The sequence below is a fragment of the Myotis nattereri genome (assembly GCF_964212035.1).
Source record: "Myotis nattereri genome assembly, chromosome: 19".
Lineage (NCBI taxonomy): Eukaryota > Metazoa > Chordata > Mammalia > Chiroptera > Vespertilionidae > Myotis > Myotis nattereri.
This window is the reverse complement of record NC_138095.1, coordinates 5998818-6019641: the sequence shown is the minus strand read 5'-3', so window position 1 is coordinate 6019641 and position 20824 is coordinate 5998818. Positions and strand designations below refer to the sequence as shown.

General features: G+C 37.6%; 1 protein-coding gene across 1 annotated transcript in view; it reads right to left on the bottom strand.

Moving 5' to 3' along the window:
- Nucleotides 1-20824, bottom strand: part of TAOK3 (TAO kinase 3) — a 151365-nt gene that overhangs the window by 74279 nt on the left and 56262 nt on the right. Inside the window, exons 2-5 of the mRNA XM_081113679.1 lie at nucleotides 8157-8259; nucleotides 2983-3191; nucleotides 2011-2082; nucleotides 1091-1192 (exon numbers count right to left, since the gene is read on the bottom strand). Of these exons, the coding sequence (XP_080969805.1) occupies nucleotides 1091-1192; nucleotides 2011-2082; nucleotides 2983-3102 (294 nt within the window). The 5' untranslated portion in view covers nucleotides 3103-3191; nucleotides 8157-8259. The remainder of the gene's footprint in view (nucleotides 1-1090; nucleotides 1193-2010; nucleotides 2083-2982; nucleotides 3192-8156; nucleotides 8260-20824) is intronic.

Here is a 20824-nt window from a genome sequence, read left to right as displayed (position 1 = left end):
ATATGATGCTCAGATCATAAAATGAGGCTCCATACTTTAGCTTTCCCAACTTCTTTCTTATGGTCAAATTAGTCTGTGGCTGTTAGTAGGTATGTCTCCAGCAAGCAGCTCAGTTCCTAAAGCTTCTCCTAATTAACCCATCAAATCTGTTGGAGACAGAGACCCGGTGACCAAGCTTATTAGCACTCTGTGTAATCAAAGAGTAAATAGGCTTCAACTAAGAGCTCAGAGGATTTTTCTGAAGACCTGAACTCATGAGATTGAACACTTGATACTGTAACATTCATCCTGCCTGCTCAAAATCCCTTTCTGGACTCCTTCAAGACAGTTGGGATTGCCAGAGAACTGATTTCCAGATCATGAGAGATGCCTCTGATTAATTTCTCCTCAGATTAGAAACAATGGCTCTAGATATCTTGAGAGTTACTTGATCAGAAATGTTTAAGTATACTGTTTGATAGTCTATCTGGGAACAAAAATTCAATTCCCTAAGTGGAGATCATGTACAGGAAAGGACATAGTGCTGGTGAGTATTCAATAAATGATAGTTAAATTAGACTTTAAGTTGGAATGTGCAATCTGAATTAAGTACAAAGTATAACATTTTATGTACTGAACAGTGCCCAACAGAAACACAATCATGTAAAAATACACTAAGAAGACAGTGTGGAACAAAAGATTGTTTCATTTTAATTATTGCTTGGCCCTGTTTGATAAAACTTAGGCGTTACAATACCAAGCACAATTCTGAACTATGCAGGAATTGGAGTGGGGAATGAAAAATGTCAAAGATAAAAATTTTAGAATGAGAATAGAAGGCCCTGCTCTTTACTTTCATAAATAAGTCATTATAAAATCATGTTAACTTCCACCATTTCTTCAATGAGTGTTTATAGAATGCAATTTCCCATAGGCTAGATATCATTCTTATAGAATATATAGCATATGGCATATTCTAAGGCATTAACAAGTGTTAAAGACTAATAACAAAAGTCAAGTGGGACTGATAATCTTATAGATCAAAGAGATAAGAGAAAAAATAGAAAAAAATTAATAGAAAAAAATAAATAACAGAGGTCTTTTGACTTACCCAAGCAGTGTGCTCTTTCAAGTAACAACCTTTGTACTCAATGGTATTAGGGTGTTTCAACTGTCGTAAAAATTTGACTTCCTTAAGAATATCTTGCCATTTCTATTGAAGAAAAAATAATTATCATTCTAAAGCTTAAAATAGTATTTTATTATCAAGTACACATACATCATTTCTTTTTATTTTTTAAAGGGACAAAGTAAATCTTTAATAAATGAAGAAGCCATTTAATCTTATGTTACTTCTTTAAGTTTGAATACATGTAAATGTAAATCTAACACCAAATACATATTTAAATCCATTGTACTAACCCCGTGATCGGCAAACTGCGGCTTGCGAGCCACATGCGGCTCTTTGGCCCCTTGAGTGTGGCTCTTCCTAAGCCTTAGGAGTACCCTAATTAAGTTAAAAACAATGTACCTACCTATATAGTTTAAGTTTAAAAAATTTGGCTCTCAAAAGAAATTTCAATCGTTGTACTGTTGATATTTGGCTCTGTTGACTAATGAGTTTGCCGACCACTGTACTAACCCATCTATTCCACAAAACAGCTGACTGCGTTAGAATATTAGGAATGTTTAGTGTATGCTCCAGAAGGAGGGAAAAAAAGAATTGTGATAAAAAATGTTTAAAGATGCTTGGCTCGAGTGGCTCAGTGGTTGAGCATTGACCTATGAACCAGGAGGCCACAGTTCAATTCCCAGTCAAGGCACATGCCTGGATTGTGCCCTCAATCCCCAATAGGGGGCATGCAGGAGGCAGCCGATCAATGATTCTCATCATTGATGTTTCTCTCTCCCTTCCTCTCTGAAATCAATAAAAAAATATATTTTAAAAATGTTTAAAGAACGTTGTTTCTTCTATCAATTTCATATTAACTTACTTATGTCAGTTTAGGTATTCAACTATCTTTAACTTACTTCATGTGTCTGCTTCCCACTATACGACATTTTCTTAACTGCCACCACTTCATTGGTGTGAGCATTTGTGGCCTGTGTTAAGACAGTGAAGAAAGTAAAACAAAAAGAATGAATGATGGTTCTTAAATATTTGACTAGAGAATTTAACATTTTCACACTTCATTATCACAATTTAAAGATAGTCCAACTTTTGATAGGTTTAGGTAGACATTTCCATCCCACTTTAAAGAACAGTTTATCTTAATCCCTCTCTGTATACATGCAAAGATTACACTATAAAAAATTAGGGTTTAATAAAATAAATTCATTCAAACAGAAACAAGTCATATTTCTAAAACATCCACACCGGCTTCATCATATAGAACCTCCATCAACAGAGAACCAGTTAAATAAATATGGTATAATTATATAATGAAATAACCATTAAAAGGTGGGAGGAATATACATGAATCAAAAACTCTCACACAATTATTTAATTACAATTGTAATAAATGCAACAAAGTATAAGCACAGGGTGTTATGAGATCATTTAAAAAGTCTTAATTTAGTGCTGGAGGATTGAACAGGAAAGGCTATCTTGTGGATGTAACACTTAATCCGAAATCTGTAGGACAAACAAGAGCTAAAGAGGGACAGGGATGCAATGTGCAGCATTTTCTAAGTAGGAGCACATATAAAGGTCCTAAGGCAGGAAAAAGTGTGGCATACAGTCAAAATGCATAGGGCTCAACTTCAAGCTTATAACTTGTTAATATTACCTTGACAGCAGTCAGTTGTTATAGATACCATTAACTTGAATAACACCTAGATTTCTGGACTGGCTTTTCTGCAATGAATATTTGCCTCTACTGGAAATATCATTTAATTTGTAGAATAAAAATTAAAGCCAAGTGTATTTTTCAAGTAATAGAATGTGTAGAAGTCAAACTTTCTTAATCTGATCTATCTAAATGATTCTTTTCCATTACTTACAAAATAAACTGCTCCAAAACTTCCATGTCCAATCTCATGCAAACCAATAAAAAGTTCTTCAGGATCATCTTTGTAGAACAGATCAGCAATCTCTGGGTCCTTTGGCACCCCTTTAGGCATGATGACCAGTACTTGCAAACGTTTTGCTTTTGATGTCCCAATCAGCTTTATCTCTCATTGACAATATTTTGCGGGTAAATTTTTAGTACCTGTAGAAAAATTAAGTTTGACATTACCTTATTTCTAACACATTTTGTTTGGTGGCAATACAAATTGATATTAAAAAGCACTGTGGTCTTATAACTCCATAATAAAGACAAGTAACTCAAAAGAAAAATGGGCAAAAGATTTGAATAGACATTTCTCCAAGGATATGCAAGTGGCCATTAACACATGAAAAAAACATTCCACATCACTAGTCATTAGAAATGTAAAATTAAAACAAGAGATATCTTTTCATACCCACTAGGATGGGCATTATCAAAAAGTCAGATAATAAGAATTGGTAAGGATGTGAAAAAATTGGAACTCTCTTAACACTGCTGGTGGGAATGTAAAATAGTGCAGCCATTTTGGGAAACAGATAGGCAGTTCATCAAAAACTTAAATGCAGAGTTGCCATTTGATCCAGAAACCCTACTCCTAGGTATATAGCCAAGAGAAATGAAAACAGATGTCCACACAAAAATTTGTGCATAGATATTTATAGCAACATTATTCATTATAGCCAGAAGATGGAAACAACCCAAATGTCCATTTGGTGAATGAGTAAAACAATGTGGTCTATCCATACAATGGAGTATTATTCAGCCATAAAAACAAATGATGGGGAATATCAAGGGGAGAGAAAAAAAAGAAAAAAGAAAAGAGGAGACATATATAATACTCTTTGTAATACTTTAAGCAATAAAACAATTAAAAAACACACAAATGATGTACTGATACATGCTCCAACATGGATAAACCCAATAAACATGCTAAGTGAAAAAAGCCATATATTGTATGATTTCATTTATAAAATATTTCTAGAATAAGTAAATCTACAGAGACAAAGTAGGCAATTGGTTGCCTAGGACTGGGGGAAAGGTGGGTTTGTGGGAATAACTTTAAAGGGTGGTGAAAATGTCCTAAAATTAACTGTGGTAATGGTAGTACAACTGTTAATTTACTAAAACCCATTGATTTATATACTTTAAATGAGTAAATTATATTATATAAAAATTATGTCTCAATAAATCTGTTTTTAAAAAAGCATTTTGGTCTAATTAATACTTAAATAATAACAGCTAACATTAATTAGGCCTTATTATGTGTCAGGCAACACTAAATACCATATATACTATCTCCGTTAAACCTCACAACAAATCATAATGTGAGACTTTTATTATTTTGATATTATGGAACAAACTAAGACTAAGGTGAAACAACTTCCCCATGGTCAGGAAGCAAGTATTTAGTCTATATACTACGACATAGTGATCTATGTATTTCCAGCAAATGGTGATCCATAGTACTCAGCTTTATTAAAAAAAATATTCAAAAGTTTAAAATACATTTTAGTTCTCATAAATTTAGTTCATAGATATTTCTGTTTTTCCTAAAGGAAATCTTATGTTTTGTTCCCCTTTTTGAACTTGGATTAGGCAAAGAAAAGCATTATCCATAAAAGAAAAAAATCGATAAATTAGACTTTATCAAGATTAAAAAACTTGACAAAATGAACAACCCAATTTTTTAAATGGGAAAAAATTGGAATAGACATTTCACTAAAAAAGTTATATGGATGGCAAATAAACAAAAGAAAATATGCTTAATACTATTCATCTGGAAGATACAAATTAAAACCCCAATGAAATACTGTATACACCTAGTAGAATGGCTACCATTAAAAAGACTAAGCATACCATGTATTGGCAAGATTGTAAAGTAACTGGGTCTCTCATTCATTGCTGGCGGAAATGTAAAAATGGAATGAACACTTTGGAAAACAGTTTGGCAATTTCTTAAATAGTTAAACATACATCTACCATCTGATGTAGCCATTCCATTCCTATGTATTTAGCCAAGAAAAATGAAAACATATGTCCAAACAAAGCACTGTACACAAATGTTCATGGCAGCTTTATTTTTAATAGCCAAAACTGGAAACAACCCAAATGTCCATCAACAGATGAATGGATAAACAATCTGGTAAATGCAGACAATGGAATGTAACTTAGCAATAAAATGAACTATATTGATACATGCTACAACATGGATGAATCTCAGAATAATTAAGCTAAGTGAAAGAAGCCAGATAAAAAAAAGAATACATACTTTATGGCTTCATTCATATAAAATTCTAGAAGACACAAATTAACCTAACATGACAGAGAGCACATCAGTGGTTGCCCAGGAATAGGGATGGGTGAGAAGAGAAGAGAGAGAGAGAAGGAAGGAGTAAAATGGGGCATAAGAAAGCTTTGGGGAATGATGGACATGTATATTCAATATGATGATGGCTTCATATATATATTTATTTATTAATATATAAATGTAGAAATCGATATGAATAAATGGGAAATAAGCAACCAATAAATATAATTGAGAAAGATATTAATGAATTATTAATAAATCTATTAGTGAATTCTTAAATGCATTGATAAATGTATTACTAAATATGATATATTTATAATTATTATATCCTATCTAGTAATAGAGAAACATGATAATTAACCATAACTTCGCTACCCTTCCCATTGGCTAATCAGCGAGATATGCAAATTAACTGCCAACCAAAATGGCGGCCGGCAGCCAGGCAGCTGAAACGAACAGGAGGCTTGCTTGCTCCAGTGAAGGAGGAAGCCAAGGTTCCCCGCCTGCCGCTGCCGGCTTCTGAGCTTTCACTCTAAGAAACAATGTTGCAATTATAGAACCTAAACAAACCCCAGAAACCTGCTTTCAGCTGCTGAAGCGAGCAGGACTGCAACAGTGTTACAATTATAGAACCCAAACAAACCCAGATACCTGCTTTCAGCAGCTGAGGTCTCAGAGCTGGAGCTGAGCCTCAGGGCTAAAGCCGGCTCTTAGCTCTAGTGACAGCCATAGAAGGTAAATAAATCCCAGAATAAAAAAAAAAGAAAAAAAGGAGAGGTTGGGAGCTTCAGTCACCTGCCAGCCTGAAAACGGCCCTCAGCCCCTCACCCAGACTGGCCAGACACCCCAGTGGGGACCCCCCACCCTGAAGGGGGTGCAACCAGCTGCAAACAGCCATCATCCCCTCATCCAGGCTGGCCAGGCACCCCAGTGGGGACCACCACCCTGAAGGGGGTGTGACCAGCTGCAAACAGCCATCATCCCCTCATCCAGGCAGGCCAGGCACCCCAGTGGGGACCGCCACCCTGAAGGGGGTGTGACCAGCTGCAAACAGCCATCATCCCCGCATCCAGGCTGGCCAGGCACCCCAGCGGGACCCCCACCCTGATCCGGGACACACTTCAGGGAAAACAGCCGGCCCCCACCCATGCACCAGGCCTCTATCCTATATAGTAAAAAGGTAATATGAAAACTGACCCTAACAGCAGAAAGACTGGGAATGACTGGTCACTATGACACACACTGACCACCAGGGGGCAGACTCTCAATGCAGAAGCTGCCCTCTGGTGGTCAGGGAGCTCTCACATGGGAGGAGCTCTGCTCAGCCACAAGCCAGGCTGATGGCTGCCAGTACAGCGGTGGTGGTGGAGCCTCTCCCGCCTCCTCAACAGCACTAAAGATGTCCAACTGCAGTTTAGGCCTGCTCCCCGCTGGCAAGTGGACATCCCCCGAGGGCTGCCGGGCTGCCAGAGGGATGTCTGATTGCCATCTTAGGCCCAATCCCCCGGGGAGCAGGCCTAAGCCAGCAAGTGGTCATCCCCTGAGGGGTCCCAGACTGCGAGAGGGCACAGGCCGGGCTGAGGGACCCCCCCCTACCCCGCGAGTGCACAAATTTTTGTGCACCGGGCCTCTAGTTTACATATAAGTGTGTTTAACATATTACTAGTATGCTCTTGAAATATATTAAATTATTATATGGAAAAAATCAATGTTTGTTTTAAAAAGAAAGATACAATTTAAAAAATGAAAGGCAAATAGAATGGGAGTGGTTCTTACAAATTATTTGCCAGTTATTTTTGATATCAAGGAGGTAAACACATACATATACATACACCCACTCACACACTCAAGGACATAAACATTAAATTTAAAAAAGAAATAGCAGGAGCCATTAATGAAATGAAACATATAAAATTTCACTAGTAATTAAAGAAGTAAAAACTAAAATAATAAGACATCGCATTTCACCCACCAAATTAGCAAAGTAATAGAAAATATACATTTTTTTTTTTGGTATGGGCATAAGGATACAACTGAAAGAGTGAGTACAGTGTTTGACCCAGTAATATACTAATGGGAATTTACATGAGGCCATTTCTTTACTGTTTGTTTTGTTTTAGTAAAAGGCAGAGTATAAGTAGAGCATAGGAGAGATGCCACAGTGAAGATGGGAAATATGGCTTCTTTAACCTGTAAGTTTAGATTTCTTTGAAGGCTTATGTTTTATTTGAAGTTGGGATTTCAGGTAATTTTTAAATTTCCTCTTTTTGCTTATGTGTATTACTACAACAAAAATTTTATTTCCAGAAAATAATTTGATAATAGAAATCAACTTGAGCTCATTTCTTTTAACCAAATAATTATCTATTGTAAGCTATAAATGAGAATAATAAAAATTTCTAAGGAAATAACTTGAAACTAAAAAACTTTATAAAAGAACATTTTATCCCAATTTTATTAATATTTTCCCTTTTAATATATTTTTCTTAGAAATATACTAAAAATTAATTATAGAAAAAACAGAAAAGCCTGAATGGCGTGGCTCAGTGGTTGAGTGCTGACCTATGAACCATGATGTAACGGTTAGATTCCCAGTCAGGGCACAAGCCTGGGTTGCAGGCTTAATGCCCAGAAGGGGGCCTGCAGAAGGCAGCTGGTCAATGATTTTCTCTCATCATTGATGCTTCTAGCTCTCTCTTCTTCTCCCTTCCTTCCTGAAATCAATAAAAATATTTTTTTTAAAAAAAAAACAACCAGACTGTACCACTTATTTTCATTTTATAGGAGAAAGCTAAGTTATGGATCTATGTGTACAATACCTTTTTGTGTATGGCACAAAATACACTGTATTGCTCAAATTCATTTTAGCAGCAACCTTTTCTTCCCCTTTTGTAACTTCAGTCTTTTGTATTTATGGTACACCTATAGAAAGAGAAGAAGAAAATACATAATTGCAGGGTCAAATTAAAGGAGTAATAATCAATAACATGGTCATTTATAATATTTATAAATGTAACATTACAAAGTTAAAATTTTACCTTTAGCTGTTTTGGATGACAAATGTAAAAGGTAAAAATTTCACAACAGAGTCACAGGCTACTCTTTCACAAGCAATATCAGGAAAACAAATGTGTCACTAGATTTCAGAATCTATATTGAGGCTTCCACTGGTTTGTCTGAGTCCAGGGAAACTCAATAGAGGCTACCCGTAGACAGGACTAATCTGACAGCACACAGTGATGCTACTGATTGTCTGTCAATAAGGCTTATATTCTGAATTGCTTTTCCAATAGGCATGATGATTTACATTGACTCATCTATCTTCCCTTTTCTAGGCTCTCCTATAACCAATCTCCTGCATTTTGGGAGTAATGATTATTCTTTATTATCTATTAAAGAAGTACATGCCCAATATAGAAAATCTGGGAAATATATAATACTATGAAAAAAAATCCATAATCCTACCCAGGACAAACTCCATTAACAATCTGGCATACATTTCTCCAAGCACATATTTATTTTTTCATGCTCATATTTATTTTGTTACACAGCTGAGATCACATTTATAGATATAATTTCATAGATTACCTCTCTCTTTTGTTTTTTAATCCTCACCCGAGGATATTTTTCAATTGATTTTTAGAGAGAGTGGAAGAAAGAGGGAAAGACAGAGAGAAATATCGATGTGAGAGAAAAACACATCAATTGGTTGCCTCCTGCTCGCTCCCAACGAGGGCCTGGGCCAGGGAGGAACTTGCAACTGAGGTGCATGCCCTTGACCAGAATAGAGCCTGGGACCCTTCAGTCTGCAGGCTGACACTCTATCCAAGGAGCCAAATCAGCTAGGGATAGACTATCTCTTTTATCTAACTATATTATAAGCATTTTGCCATATCATCAAACACTATTCAAAAAGATCACTTAATGACTACTCAATGTATATCTGATGGAAGAGTCACAATTCACTCATAACCATCTTTCCACAATATGAAGCCAAGGCCACAGTCTACCCTTTGTTGAACTATTAAAAATTATTTTGTTTTGAAGATCTTTGTGCATATTACCTACCTATGTTTTAGGGCTTTCTTTGGAATGGATTTCTAGAAGGACAGTTGTTGTGTCAAAGAATATAACAATTTAAAACTAATGTTATTGAAGTAATTTTTAGACACTTGAGTAGTGGCTAGGGGAGGGGTGGGCAAACTTTTTGACTCGAAGGCCACAATGGGTTCTTAAACTGGACCGGAGGGCCGGAACAAAAGCATGGATGGAGTGTTTGTGTGAACTAATATAAATTCAAAGTAAACATCATGACATAAAAGGGTACGGTCTTTTTTTTTTTTTAGTTTTATTCATTTCAAACGGGCCGGATCCGGCCCACGGGCCGTAGTTTGCCCACGGCTGGGCTAGGGGGTTGAGGGGACTGGGGGACTCCGGAGGCAGGCGCGAAGAGCAGCGGGCCTGCCTGGGGAAGGGCCGGCATTGCCGCGAGCCTGCTGCCCCGGAGGGGCTGAGGGGACTGGGCACTGCCATCTTATGGATGTGGGTGCCGCCATCTTTGAGGGCGGGGCAGCAATTAGCATGTTCCCTCCTTATTGGCTGTGGGTGCCACCATCTTTGCGATAGCATGGGAGTCAATTAACATATTCCCTCTTTATTAGATAGGATGCTATTATAATCACTTGTGTACAAGTTTTTTTGTGAACATACATTTTCTCTTAATTAAATACCTAGGACTTGAACTGCTTGGCCCATGGCATCTTTATATAACAGATACTCTATAAAAATTTGCTGAAATATTCTTCCCTTTTTTCCATCACAATTTTATACTAAAAATTACCTTTCAATTTACCCTTCCCTTAAAATATGAAAAAGAACATTTTTCCTTCCAAGAGGACAGCATTTTAAGAATTAACTGAAGATGAAATAATATGCATGAAATTATTTTTCCCCCTCTTCCTTGACCACCTGGAAACTCAGTCCCCTCAACCCCCTATTGTATTTATAGTGAGAAATTAGAACTCTGACAAGAATGTAGTATTTCAAGTCTTAGGCCCTTAGGTCAACTGAACAATTCAGCTAGCTTATAGTAGAAGATTTCATCAGAGATGTGCAACTGAAATAATCTTCATTCTTTATTCTAAGAAAGGGAAATCATCCAACAATAATAAAGTAAATTATTTTTCACAGTTATTATGACTTCATATAAGAAAACCCATTTGATGGGGAGTATAAATGTAGATATTTTAAGTAATTTCCCTTTGCCCAGCATTTTTCAAGAAAAAGGATTCACAGAAGATCTTAGTTGCCTTAAAATGTTGTAATCACACTTCAACAATAAATCTGGAGCCAACTAGTTTGAAAAACCCACAATATTTTGGCATTAGGGAATAAGAATCATAATGTTTCATCTGTGAAAGAATTTTAAAGATTAGACATTTCAACCTTTTTAATTAAACTAAACAGCAAAAAAGTTAAGTATCAAATCACAGCTATGTAGTTGTGTTACCCCACATTAAAATCCAGGTCTTCTGATTTCTCACCCCAGGAAACTTTATTCTGAAAACTTTGTTGCCTAAATCAGACTTCAGAACAACAAACAGTTTTCCTATTTTTGCCCATAATTTAGAGAGTGATCAAGAAAAATTTGACTTAATATAAAATTGGACTTCCATGTCATCATTTCTCTGAAGGGACTCATAACACTTAAATATATAGCAGTTGATTCAGTTCCTGTGAGGACGAAAGAGTAAGCAAATTTGGGGATCTCTTTAAGAAAAATTTTTTTACCAAATTCCCACACAAAAATAGGTATAAGGCTGAACGGGTGGCTCAATTGATTGGAGCAGTATCCCGTACACCGAAAGTTCACCATTCAATTCCCAGTCAGGGCACATAACCAGGTGGCAGGTTTGATCTCCAATTGGGGAACTTGTGGGAGGAAACCAATCAATGTTTTCCTCTCACATCCATGTTTTCTCTCTCTCCCTCTCTCTCAAAACCAATAAACACATATTTAAAAACAAAACAAAATAGGTATAGGCCTCAGAAGGGGCTGGTGTAAATGAGGGACTCTCAAACTTAAGCTTCACAGTAAATTAGCCTGTGTAAATTCCCATGATTTCATTCATTATCTTGCTCCCAGAAGGTAGTTGCAGCCAGGTAAAATCTTCATTTTACATCAGTGAAAAATGAAGTAAAAATAGGTGATATGAAAAAAAAATAGATGATATGACTTTTTCAAAGTCAAGACTAGTCTAGGAGCTTCTCTCCTCTATCTATAAAACAACTTCCCTAAAAGACTTGAAGAGAACTGTGTCTAGAGAAAGAAACAAAACTGTTTGGGTTAGTTGTTGTTACTGCCTGCCACTAATATTTAAGTGATATCTGAGATAAGAAACTCTGTTTATGGTATTTTTCTCTTTGAAAATGAAAATAGATGATAGTTGCTTTTTATGCCACTAATTATATATGCCCATTGTGATCATCTATCACTCCATTTGAGAACTGGAAAGGGACCTTAATGATCAACTAATTTCTACTTAGCAAATAATGCAGAAGAGGTTGGGGGTTACTGATTATCATAATAATTGTAACCTTTAGACTACTCCTGGGTCAACTGACATTAAATAAAAACATTATGCACACATCATAGAAAAAGAATTAGAAGAATACAGACCGTAATGTTAATAATGATTATTTTGGGGTATTGAGATATAGGCATTTTGTTTTCTTTTTATTTTCAGCATTTTCTCCCCTGACCATTTATCACTTTATAATGAAAAAAGATAACATGTTTTTAAAAGATTGAATTGAAATACAAGGCAACTAGAGCAGGGAGGTCAGATTAGGGCTACCCAAAAAGGATGACAGTCTTATTCCAGAATGAAGGCTGAAGGCAGATATCATGCCATGGCTTCAAGAATCTGGATGCAAGAATAACATGGTAATAATGTGACATAGTCAGCAAGTGGCTGTAAGCCTGGAAAAGACATGGGAATCAAAGTTAGCTCTGAGGCTCTAAGAACAAGCAACAGTGAAGACAATTACTCTATGAAAAAGAATAGGAAATTCAGTCAAAGGAATAAGTTTAATGGAAAAAACATGGTGAGTGTTTTCTAGCCAAATAGACTTTTAAGTGCTAGATGGGCATCCAGGTAGAGATGTATAGCAAGTAGAATGAAATGAAGGCCAGGTAAAGCTCTGCTTGGCCTTCACTATGAACTGGAATTTAGGGAAAATAACATAGCTAGAAATTCAGATCTAGAACTATTTGTTTAAGGTAGATAAGAAACTCAAGAAGGAACCATGGTAACTCAGGCCAAGAATGCAGTGAGAAGAGAAAGCTAAGAAGAAAATCTTTGGAAAATATTCCAAAGTTGAATTATTAGTGTTGGTAAGTAAGTGTAAAATATAATATTTTATTTCTATAATTAAGCATCCACTCCATTTTATATATAATCAAAAGGTTAAAATGACTTCCCTAAGTTTAACAAATTGAGATGAATAGTCAAACACTACTATCAGAAATAAAATTTAGATTTTTATATGACTCTGCCTTTCGTTTCATGTTAAGTATTAAAAAAAATCCCTTGTCTTTCTGTCTATGGAAATATATATATTTAAAAAAAATATGTGCAGCCCTGCTGGATGGCTCAGTGGGTGAGCATCCACCCATGAACCAGGAGATCACGGTTTGATTCCCGGTCAGGGCACATGCCTGGGTTTCAGCCTTAATCCCCAGTGGGGGACCTGTAGGACAAAGCTGATCAATGATTCTCCTTCATCATTGATGTTTCTATCTCTCTCTCCCTCTTCCTTCCTATCTCTGAAAATAAATAAAAACATTTTTTTAAATGTGCATCAGTAATAAAATGAACCAGCCGACTTTTCTCCTGGTCTTAGGGCTACTCAAGATTGTTTCTAAGTTCCATTTCAACCCTAAAAGTCTATGATCCTGGCATGTTGCTTGATTTTAGAATCTTTTATTCAGATTCACACACACAAAAATGTCCTGAGTTCAAGGTATGTAAAATTCTCAGCAATCAATTTCACTTTAATTGTCCACAGTCAAATAAAAGAAAAACCCAAGATATTAACACCTTTAGCTTCTGCAAATTTTACCTCCCACTGATCATCAAATATGTGAAGGCAATGTAAGAGCTCTGTATTTATAACTTTTGACTCCCTGCTATAGGATTACAGTGCCAGGCTCTGGAGAAAATAGAACATGCAGAAATAAGAGCTTTGAAAATAAACCTTCTTACAGCTAATGAAGGATTACCTGACATGCAATTTTTCTAAAATGTCACAGCTATTAGCAAGTTCTTTTGTTGTTGTTTGTTTGGGACCATTCTACCTTGTCTCCACTTTGTTGCTTTGAAAATAACAGTTTTTTCTTAAGCACAGTCAGATGTAGGAACCCCAAAACTTCAAAATTAAGTTGTATATACTTACATTTACATTTACTTCTTTTAGAAAAAGGTCTTCTTTGGCCTTCACTATGAACTAAATTCAGATTTTGAAACTCTAACCCGCAATGTGATTATATTTGGAGATAGGGGAGGTAATTAAGGTTAAGTGAGGTCATTAAGGGTTCGGCCCTAATTCATTAGGATTAGTGGCTTTATAAGAGAAGAAAGAGAAAAGATCTCTCTCTCTCCCCGTCACCTCACACATGCAAGGAGGAAAGGCCTTGCGAGCACAATTCCAGAAGGCAGTCATCCTGCAAGCCAGAAAGAAGGAGCTCACCAGAAACTTAATTGGTTGGCACCTTGGTCTTGGATTTCCCAGCCTCCAAAAAGGTGAGAAAATACATTTCTGTGTTTAAACTATTTAGTCTGATATAGAAGACTGAGGAGACTAAGATAGAGCCTCCTTATATTTTTGAATAAAAATTTGGACAATTTTCAAATGATTACTAAATCAGTAGCCAAAATGTATTCTTTTTTAGGTAGCTAGAAAAACTGATCCTTTGATAATTATCCTCCTTTCAAAAATATATCTCAACTAGAGGCCCGGTGCACAAAAATTTGTGTACTCAGGGGGTCCCTCAGCCCGGCCTATGCCCTCTTGCAGTCAGGGACCACTCGGAAGATGTCCACCTGCTGGCTTAGGCCTGTTCCCTCAGGGATCTGGCCCAAGCTGGCAGTCAGACATCCCTCTGGCAGCCCGGCAGCCCTCGGGGGAAGTCCACTTGACAGCGGGGAGCAGGCCTAAGCTGTAGTCGGACATCCTTAGCACTGCTGAGGAGGCGGGAGAGGCTCCCGCCACCACTGCTGTACTGGCAGCCATCAGCCTGGCTGTGGCTGAGCAGAGCTCCCCCTGTGGGAGCGCACTGACCACCAGGGGGCAGCTCCTGCATTGAGAGTCTGCCCCCTGATGGTCAGTGTGTGTCATAGTGACCAGTCATTCCCAGTCGTTCTGCTGTTAGGGTCAGTTTGCATATTACCCTTTTATTATATAGGATAGAGGCCTGGTGCACGGGTGGGGCCAGCTGGTTTGCCCTGAAGTGTGTCCCGGATCAGGGTGGAGGTCCCGCTGGGGTGCCTGGCCAGCCTTGGTGAGGGGCTGATGGGTGTTTGCAGGCTGGTCACACCCCCTTCAAGGTGGGGGTCCCCACTGGGGTGCCTGGCCAGCCTGGATGAGGGGCTGATGGCTGTTTTCAGGTTGGTCAAGCCCCCCCTAGTGGGGACCCTCACCCCATGGAGATTTGGCCAGCCTGGGTGAGGGGCTAATGGCTGTTTTCAGGCTGGCCACACCCTTTTTAGGGTGGGGGGTCCCCACTGGGGTGCCTGGCCAGTCTGGGTGAGGGGCTGAGGGCCGTTTTCAGGCTGGCCAAGCCTCCTGGCGACGGAAGCTCCCAGCCTCTCCTTTTAAAATTTTTTTTATTCTTTTAATTCTGGGATTTATTTACCTTCTATAATTGAAACTTTGTAGCCTTGAGAGGAGCTTAGAGCTGGCCAAGGCAGGTGGGAGGGAAGCCTCCTGCTTCCTCCAGCTCTGTGGTCACAGCTGGCTGAAAGCAGGTATCTGGGGTTTATTTACCTTCTATAATTGAAACTTTGTTGCTTTGAGTAGAGCTCACAGCTGGCCGCGGCAGGCAGGGAAGCTTGGCTTCCTCCATCATTGGGGCAACCAAGCCTCCTGCTTGCTCCAGCTCCGTGGCTGCCAGCCGCCATCTTGGTTGGGTTAATTTGCATATAGTTGCTCTGATTGGCTGGTGGGCATGGCTTAAGATGTAGCAAAGGCATGGTCAATTTGCATGTTTGTCTTTTATTAGTGTATATAATTCAAAGAATTGGGTAAAAATGGTATTCTTTGAAATAAAAGAAAAAATTTATAATTGTCTCCACCCAATAACTTAAAAAGCACACATAAATAAAATAACAGAGTACACATACTTGATTAAGTGTAAAATCATGACCTAAAATCTGTTTCCAAAGACTCTTTACATTTATATGATGTTTCAACAATACTGCCTCTGAATATGAATCTCAAATGTTTAAGTTCTGCAAGATATAAGTGACTACAAGTACTTTCTTGTTCAGGTATTTAAAGCAATTTCTTCATTCTTGAGTAATTTACTTTAAATTTAGAAGCTGAATGAACCCTAACAGTTCTCTATAGAGCTACCTGATATTAAAAACTTTTTATAGCTGTTTATGAATGAAATCCATCCTCTACTACTGTTTGCATTATCAACCTGAAAGAAAAATCTGACCATGCCATTCTACAGCTTAAAACCCTTTAATCCCACCAGGTACAGGATAAAACATCCAAACTCCCTGTAGATGGATGGCAAATGTGATCTGCTCCTTGTCTGCTCTTGAACCCTGTCCTTAAGAATTCTGAAGCCTCACAGTGGGCACCTCAGCTATCTCAAAGTACTTCCTTGGGATGTGAAGAAGTACCTGTTGGCAAACCCTTTCTTCTTCCTAGCTCACTAGAATTTGTTCAAGAATCTGCTTACATAATACCACTTCAGGGAAACTTTCTTGACTCTCTCTTAAGCTGGGTGGGTTATTTTCCTTTTTTATCCCATAGAAAGATGCTGTAAACATTTTTTTCCCAAGTTGGAAACATGCATCTTTTAATTAGTGTCACTCATTGAGATGTAAACATTTCTTATATACACAGTACAAACACAAGATTTAGGTTGTCTTAGGTAGGACCATATTAAGACCATATGCTGATAAAAGGCAGGGATCATATTTATATCACCAGGCTGAACATACTATCTATACACTACATGTGTCCAAAAAATGCTGTTCAATTACACTAATTCATATATAAAATGTATTAAGGTATTTATCATTTAAGGAATATTATGGTAAATAATTTTGTTAAGCAAGAAACTATCACTGTTTTTTAAAAATTACTATTTCTACAGGTTGCTTTATTTAAAATGGTTTTGACCTTTATTTTAGAAATGTACTATTTTATTGAATAATACAGTACCCAAATGTCAATAATTTCAGAATTATCAGCACTCCCAACTTACTTGTTTAAGAACCTATTTCTTTCAACGAGTGTCTTAAAGAAGTGGCATTTGATATCATCCCATTTAAACATCTAGAAACCCCTTTGGAGTCGGAGTTTACACTATTAGTTTTTAAAAATTGAAATAAAATCTATATTACACATTAAATGAAAATTTAATCCTGCTCTACAATATTTCTTCCATGTGGACAGTCATAATACATGGTATCCTTGCATTAAGTAGTTTAGAATCCACTACTTAAGCCTGCCTTTAGTCAGCAAGGCTAAATATCACTTATATTGGTTTATATGCATTCATTCAGTTTCCTTTGATAAGTGAACTAATCTTGGAATAAATATAACAGAAAAGAGAAAATCAGGAAGCACTTATTTTAGACTATTGCAGGCACTAAAGATAGAAGAGGTTACTTTCATTAGAGCCTAGTTTAACGTAATCAACATCATCATTACCATGCTAACATTTAATCAATGCTCACTAGGTGCCAGGCACTGTGTATTATCTCATTTAATTCTTAACACTACAAGAGTTATTATTATTGATTTCTGTTTACAGATAAATATCTAGGCCCAACTTCACAGCGTTTATAGAGCTGTTTTTCAAATCTAGACAATATAACCTCACGCATAGTCCCTTAACCACTATGATATAGTATTAAGTAAAATTACTGTATGAGAGATATCAGAAATTAATGATTCAATAAATTATAAAGGATTCCATTTAGCCTACAATATTCCTGAATACTAACCATTTGATCATTTTGATTTGCTTTACCCAAGGCTAAAACAGAAGGTCAAGCCCCTCCCATTTAAAACTTTTTACTTTGTGATTTAAAAAGAAGGCAATGTCATCATTGAAAATTTCTGCTCAGTGAAAAGTAGTGTAGCCAATTCAAGACAAGGGGAGCCTAAGTACTCCAAAATCTTCTGAGGTTACCCTGTCCTGGGACTTGCCTTTATACCTCCGAAAGTTAGTATTTAAAACCTGGAACTCTTGCCTAGTTTCAAATGTTGAAAGGATAACTCAACATTCTTAGTCACTTTTAATTTTGCTTTGCCACTGGCAGATAGGGCAAGCATCCACATATATTGACAGAATACATGTTAGAGTAGTTTACTCCCGTTGAAAATTGCCTTACACTGTTTTAGCAATTCTCTCTATAGGAACTGCCTTTTTCAGAAGTATATGAATCTATATCTGTTCTAGGTAATCCTATATAATAAAAGGCTAATATACAAATTGTCTCCTTGACCGGGAGTTTGACCAGTTCAACCTGGGGGTGGAGCCAGCCGGCCAACCACCCATGGCCCCTCCCACCAGCCTATCTGGCATGATTGGCCCCAATCAGGTGGACCAGCCAGACCCTACCCATGCACGAATTCGTGCACTGGGTCTCTAGTATATAACAGTTTACTCTGAATATCTTTGGTTCCTCAACTAGAAAGTGTTTCTCGATCTTTTCCACCATATGGAGTGATCCTTTTCTAATGCTCCTAAGCAGCTCCTGAGTGTGATTTTTTAAATATATGGATTTCAACTTAATTCCTAATTCATTTCACAAATATTTACTTAGTGCCTATTATGTGCCAGTCTAAGCACCAAGGAAAAAAAAAAGCCCTAGTCACTTCAAGAAACTAAACAAACCTGCCTACCCTGAGGTGCTACAATTTTGGCAGAGAGAAGGAGACAATTAACAATAAACATGATAAAGTAAATCATTACAGTAAAAGAAAGATGAGAACTTTGGAAACAGAACAACAGAGCGGGATGGGGATCAGAAATGCCAGGGAGTCAAGCTGCAATTTTAAACTGGGTGATCAGGATAGACCTCCTCATTGAGGTGATTTTTTAACTTTCTCAAATTTGGAAGAAGATGCAGGAGGTGCCAATACCTATGGGGAGAGTTTTCTAGGCAAAGGGCATAGCTAGTACAAAGGCCCCAGGGCATGTGGCTGGAGCAGAGTGAGCAAAGGGTGAGCAGTGGGAGACAGGACCAGAGCAGAAAAGGGGAGGGGAGCAGGTCATATAGGACCTTAGAGATTATTGTAAGGATTCTGGTTTTTACTGTGAGAGTGAGCCACTGCAGGGTTTTGAGGAGAGAAGCGTCACAATCTAACTTATATTTAAGGGATAACTCTGCTACTCTGAGACGAAACTGAGGGACAACAGGGAGTCCAGGGAGTAAAAGCAGGGAGTCCAGTTAGAAGGCTATTGTAATAACCCACGTGATTATAACGGTGAGATTATGGTGGCTTAAACCAAAGAAATAGCAGTGAAGGTGGTGAGAATGGATTATAATTGAATAATTTACATAATAAACTGTACCCATATATAATGTACCATCTGATGAGTTTTGTCAGGTGTCTATGGTTGTGAAATCATCACCACAATCAAGGGAACATTTCCATCCTTCAAAAATTTCCTTTTGCTCTGTTACTTAAGTCCCTTCCCTCCAACTCTAGTTCCCCAAGCAAACACTGACCTGCTCTCTGTCACTATAGATTAGTTGGCATTTTTTAGTTTATGGAAGTGTAATTATACCGGATATACTGTATATATTCCTTCATATCTCACTTGTGTCACTGTATTGTGATTTTGAGATTCATCCATGTTGTTGTATAACAGATACTGGATTTGCTGAAAGATACTGGTTTGTTTATATAGAGGATATTAAAGAAAGAGTCATTTAGAATGGTTTCAAGGCTTTTAGTCAAAGAAAACTGGAAAAAATGGAACTGCCATCAACTGAGAATGAAAATGGTCAGGAGGAAAAGGCTAGGGAAAGATTATCTAGGTGGAGATATTTAGTCACTTTCAAGCTTAAAAAGTGGGAGGAATGGGCATAACATGATTAGCATAGGCAGCAGCTAATATATTATCTTCATGTTCCAATTGAGACAGATCCCGTAGAATGCCCTGGTATGAGATATGATATTCTGGAAAATGACCACATCACATACGTGTGTGTGTGTGTGTGTGTGTGTGAGAGAGAGAGAGAGAGAGAGAGAGAGAGAGAGAGAGAGAGAGAGAGAGAGAGAGAGAGAGACTGACTTCAGGGGAATGAAAAAGAGAAAATGATAAAAGCAAAAATGGCCAAAGCTTAAAACTTGGTGAATCTAGGTAAAAGGTATATCTTTTTTGAATCTTATAACTTTTCTGTATGCTTGGAAAAAAGAAATGAGATGGGAAGACCAACAGTCACCTCTTGTTTATTAAACAGCAGTTTAATTTTGACTGACAAATAACATCTTAGGCCATCCATTTAACCTCTATACCTCAAATTATTTTCTTGTAAGATGGGTGACATTTTTACTGTCTTCACAGTAAAGGTATACAACATTTAATTGTTCTATATGTATTTTAAAGTGTTTTAAAATGCCAAAGTATTAATTGTGAATGAAAAAGAGGCGACAAGACAGACCTGGCAAGCAAGCTCAGAGGGCTATTTGGCAGGTGTGGCAAGCTCAGTGACCAAAGTAGCCACACTTGATGATAAATTCCCAACTGGGTAGGTCATGGTGGGTAGCCAAACCCCAGGCCTATAGCTTCCTTAGTAAAAGGTTAATCTTTACCTTAATAGAGCCTTCCCATTGTTCTTGTGCATCTAGGATAACATACCTTTGAAATGCCAGAGTAATCTTCATTTCCAGATGCCTGCAGTGGTTCTCAACCTTCCTAATGCCACGACCCTTTAATACAGTTCCTCATGTTGTGGTGACCCCCAATTTCATTGTTACAAATTGAACATAATTAAAGCATAGTGACTAATCACAAAACAATATGTGTTTTCCGATGATCTTAGGCGACCCCTGTGAAAGGGTCGTTGGACCCCCAAAGGGGTCGGGACCCACAGGTTGAGAACCGCTGCCTTAGAGGCATACTCATCCTAAGGAGAGAGCAGGTGCACCAAAACTCATTGCTATCTTGTTGCCTGCACACCACCTCTACTTACTGTAATGTTAAATATTAACTACCTTGCACCCATCA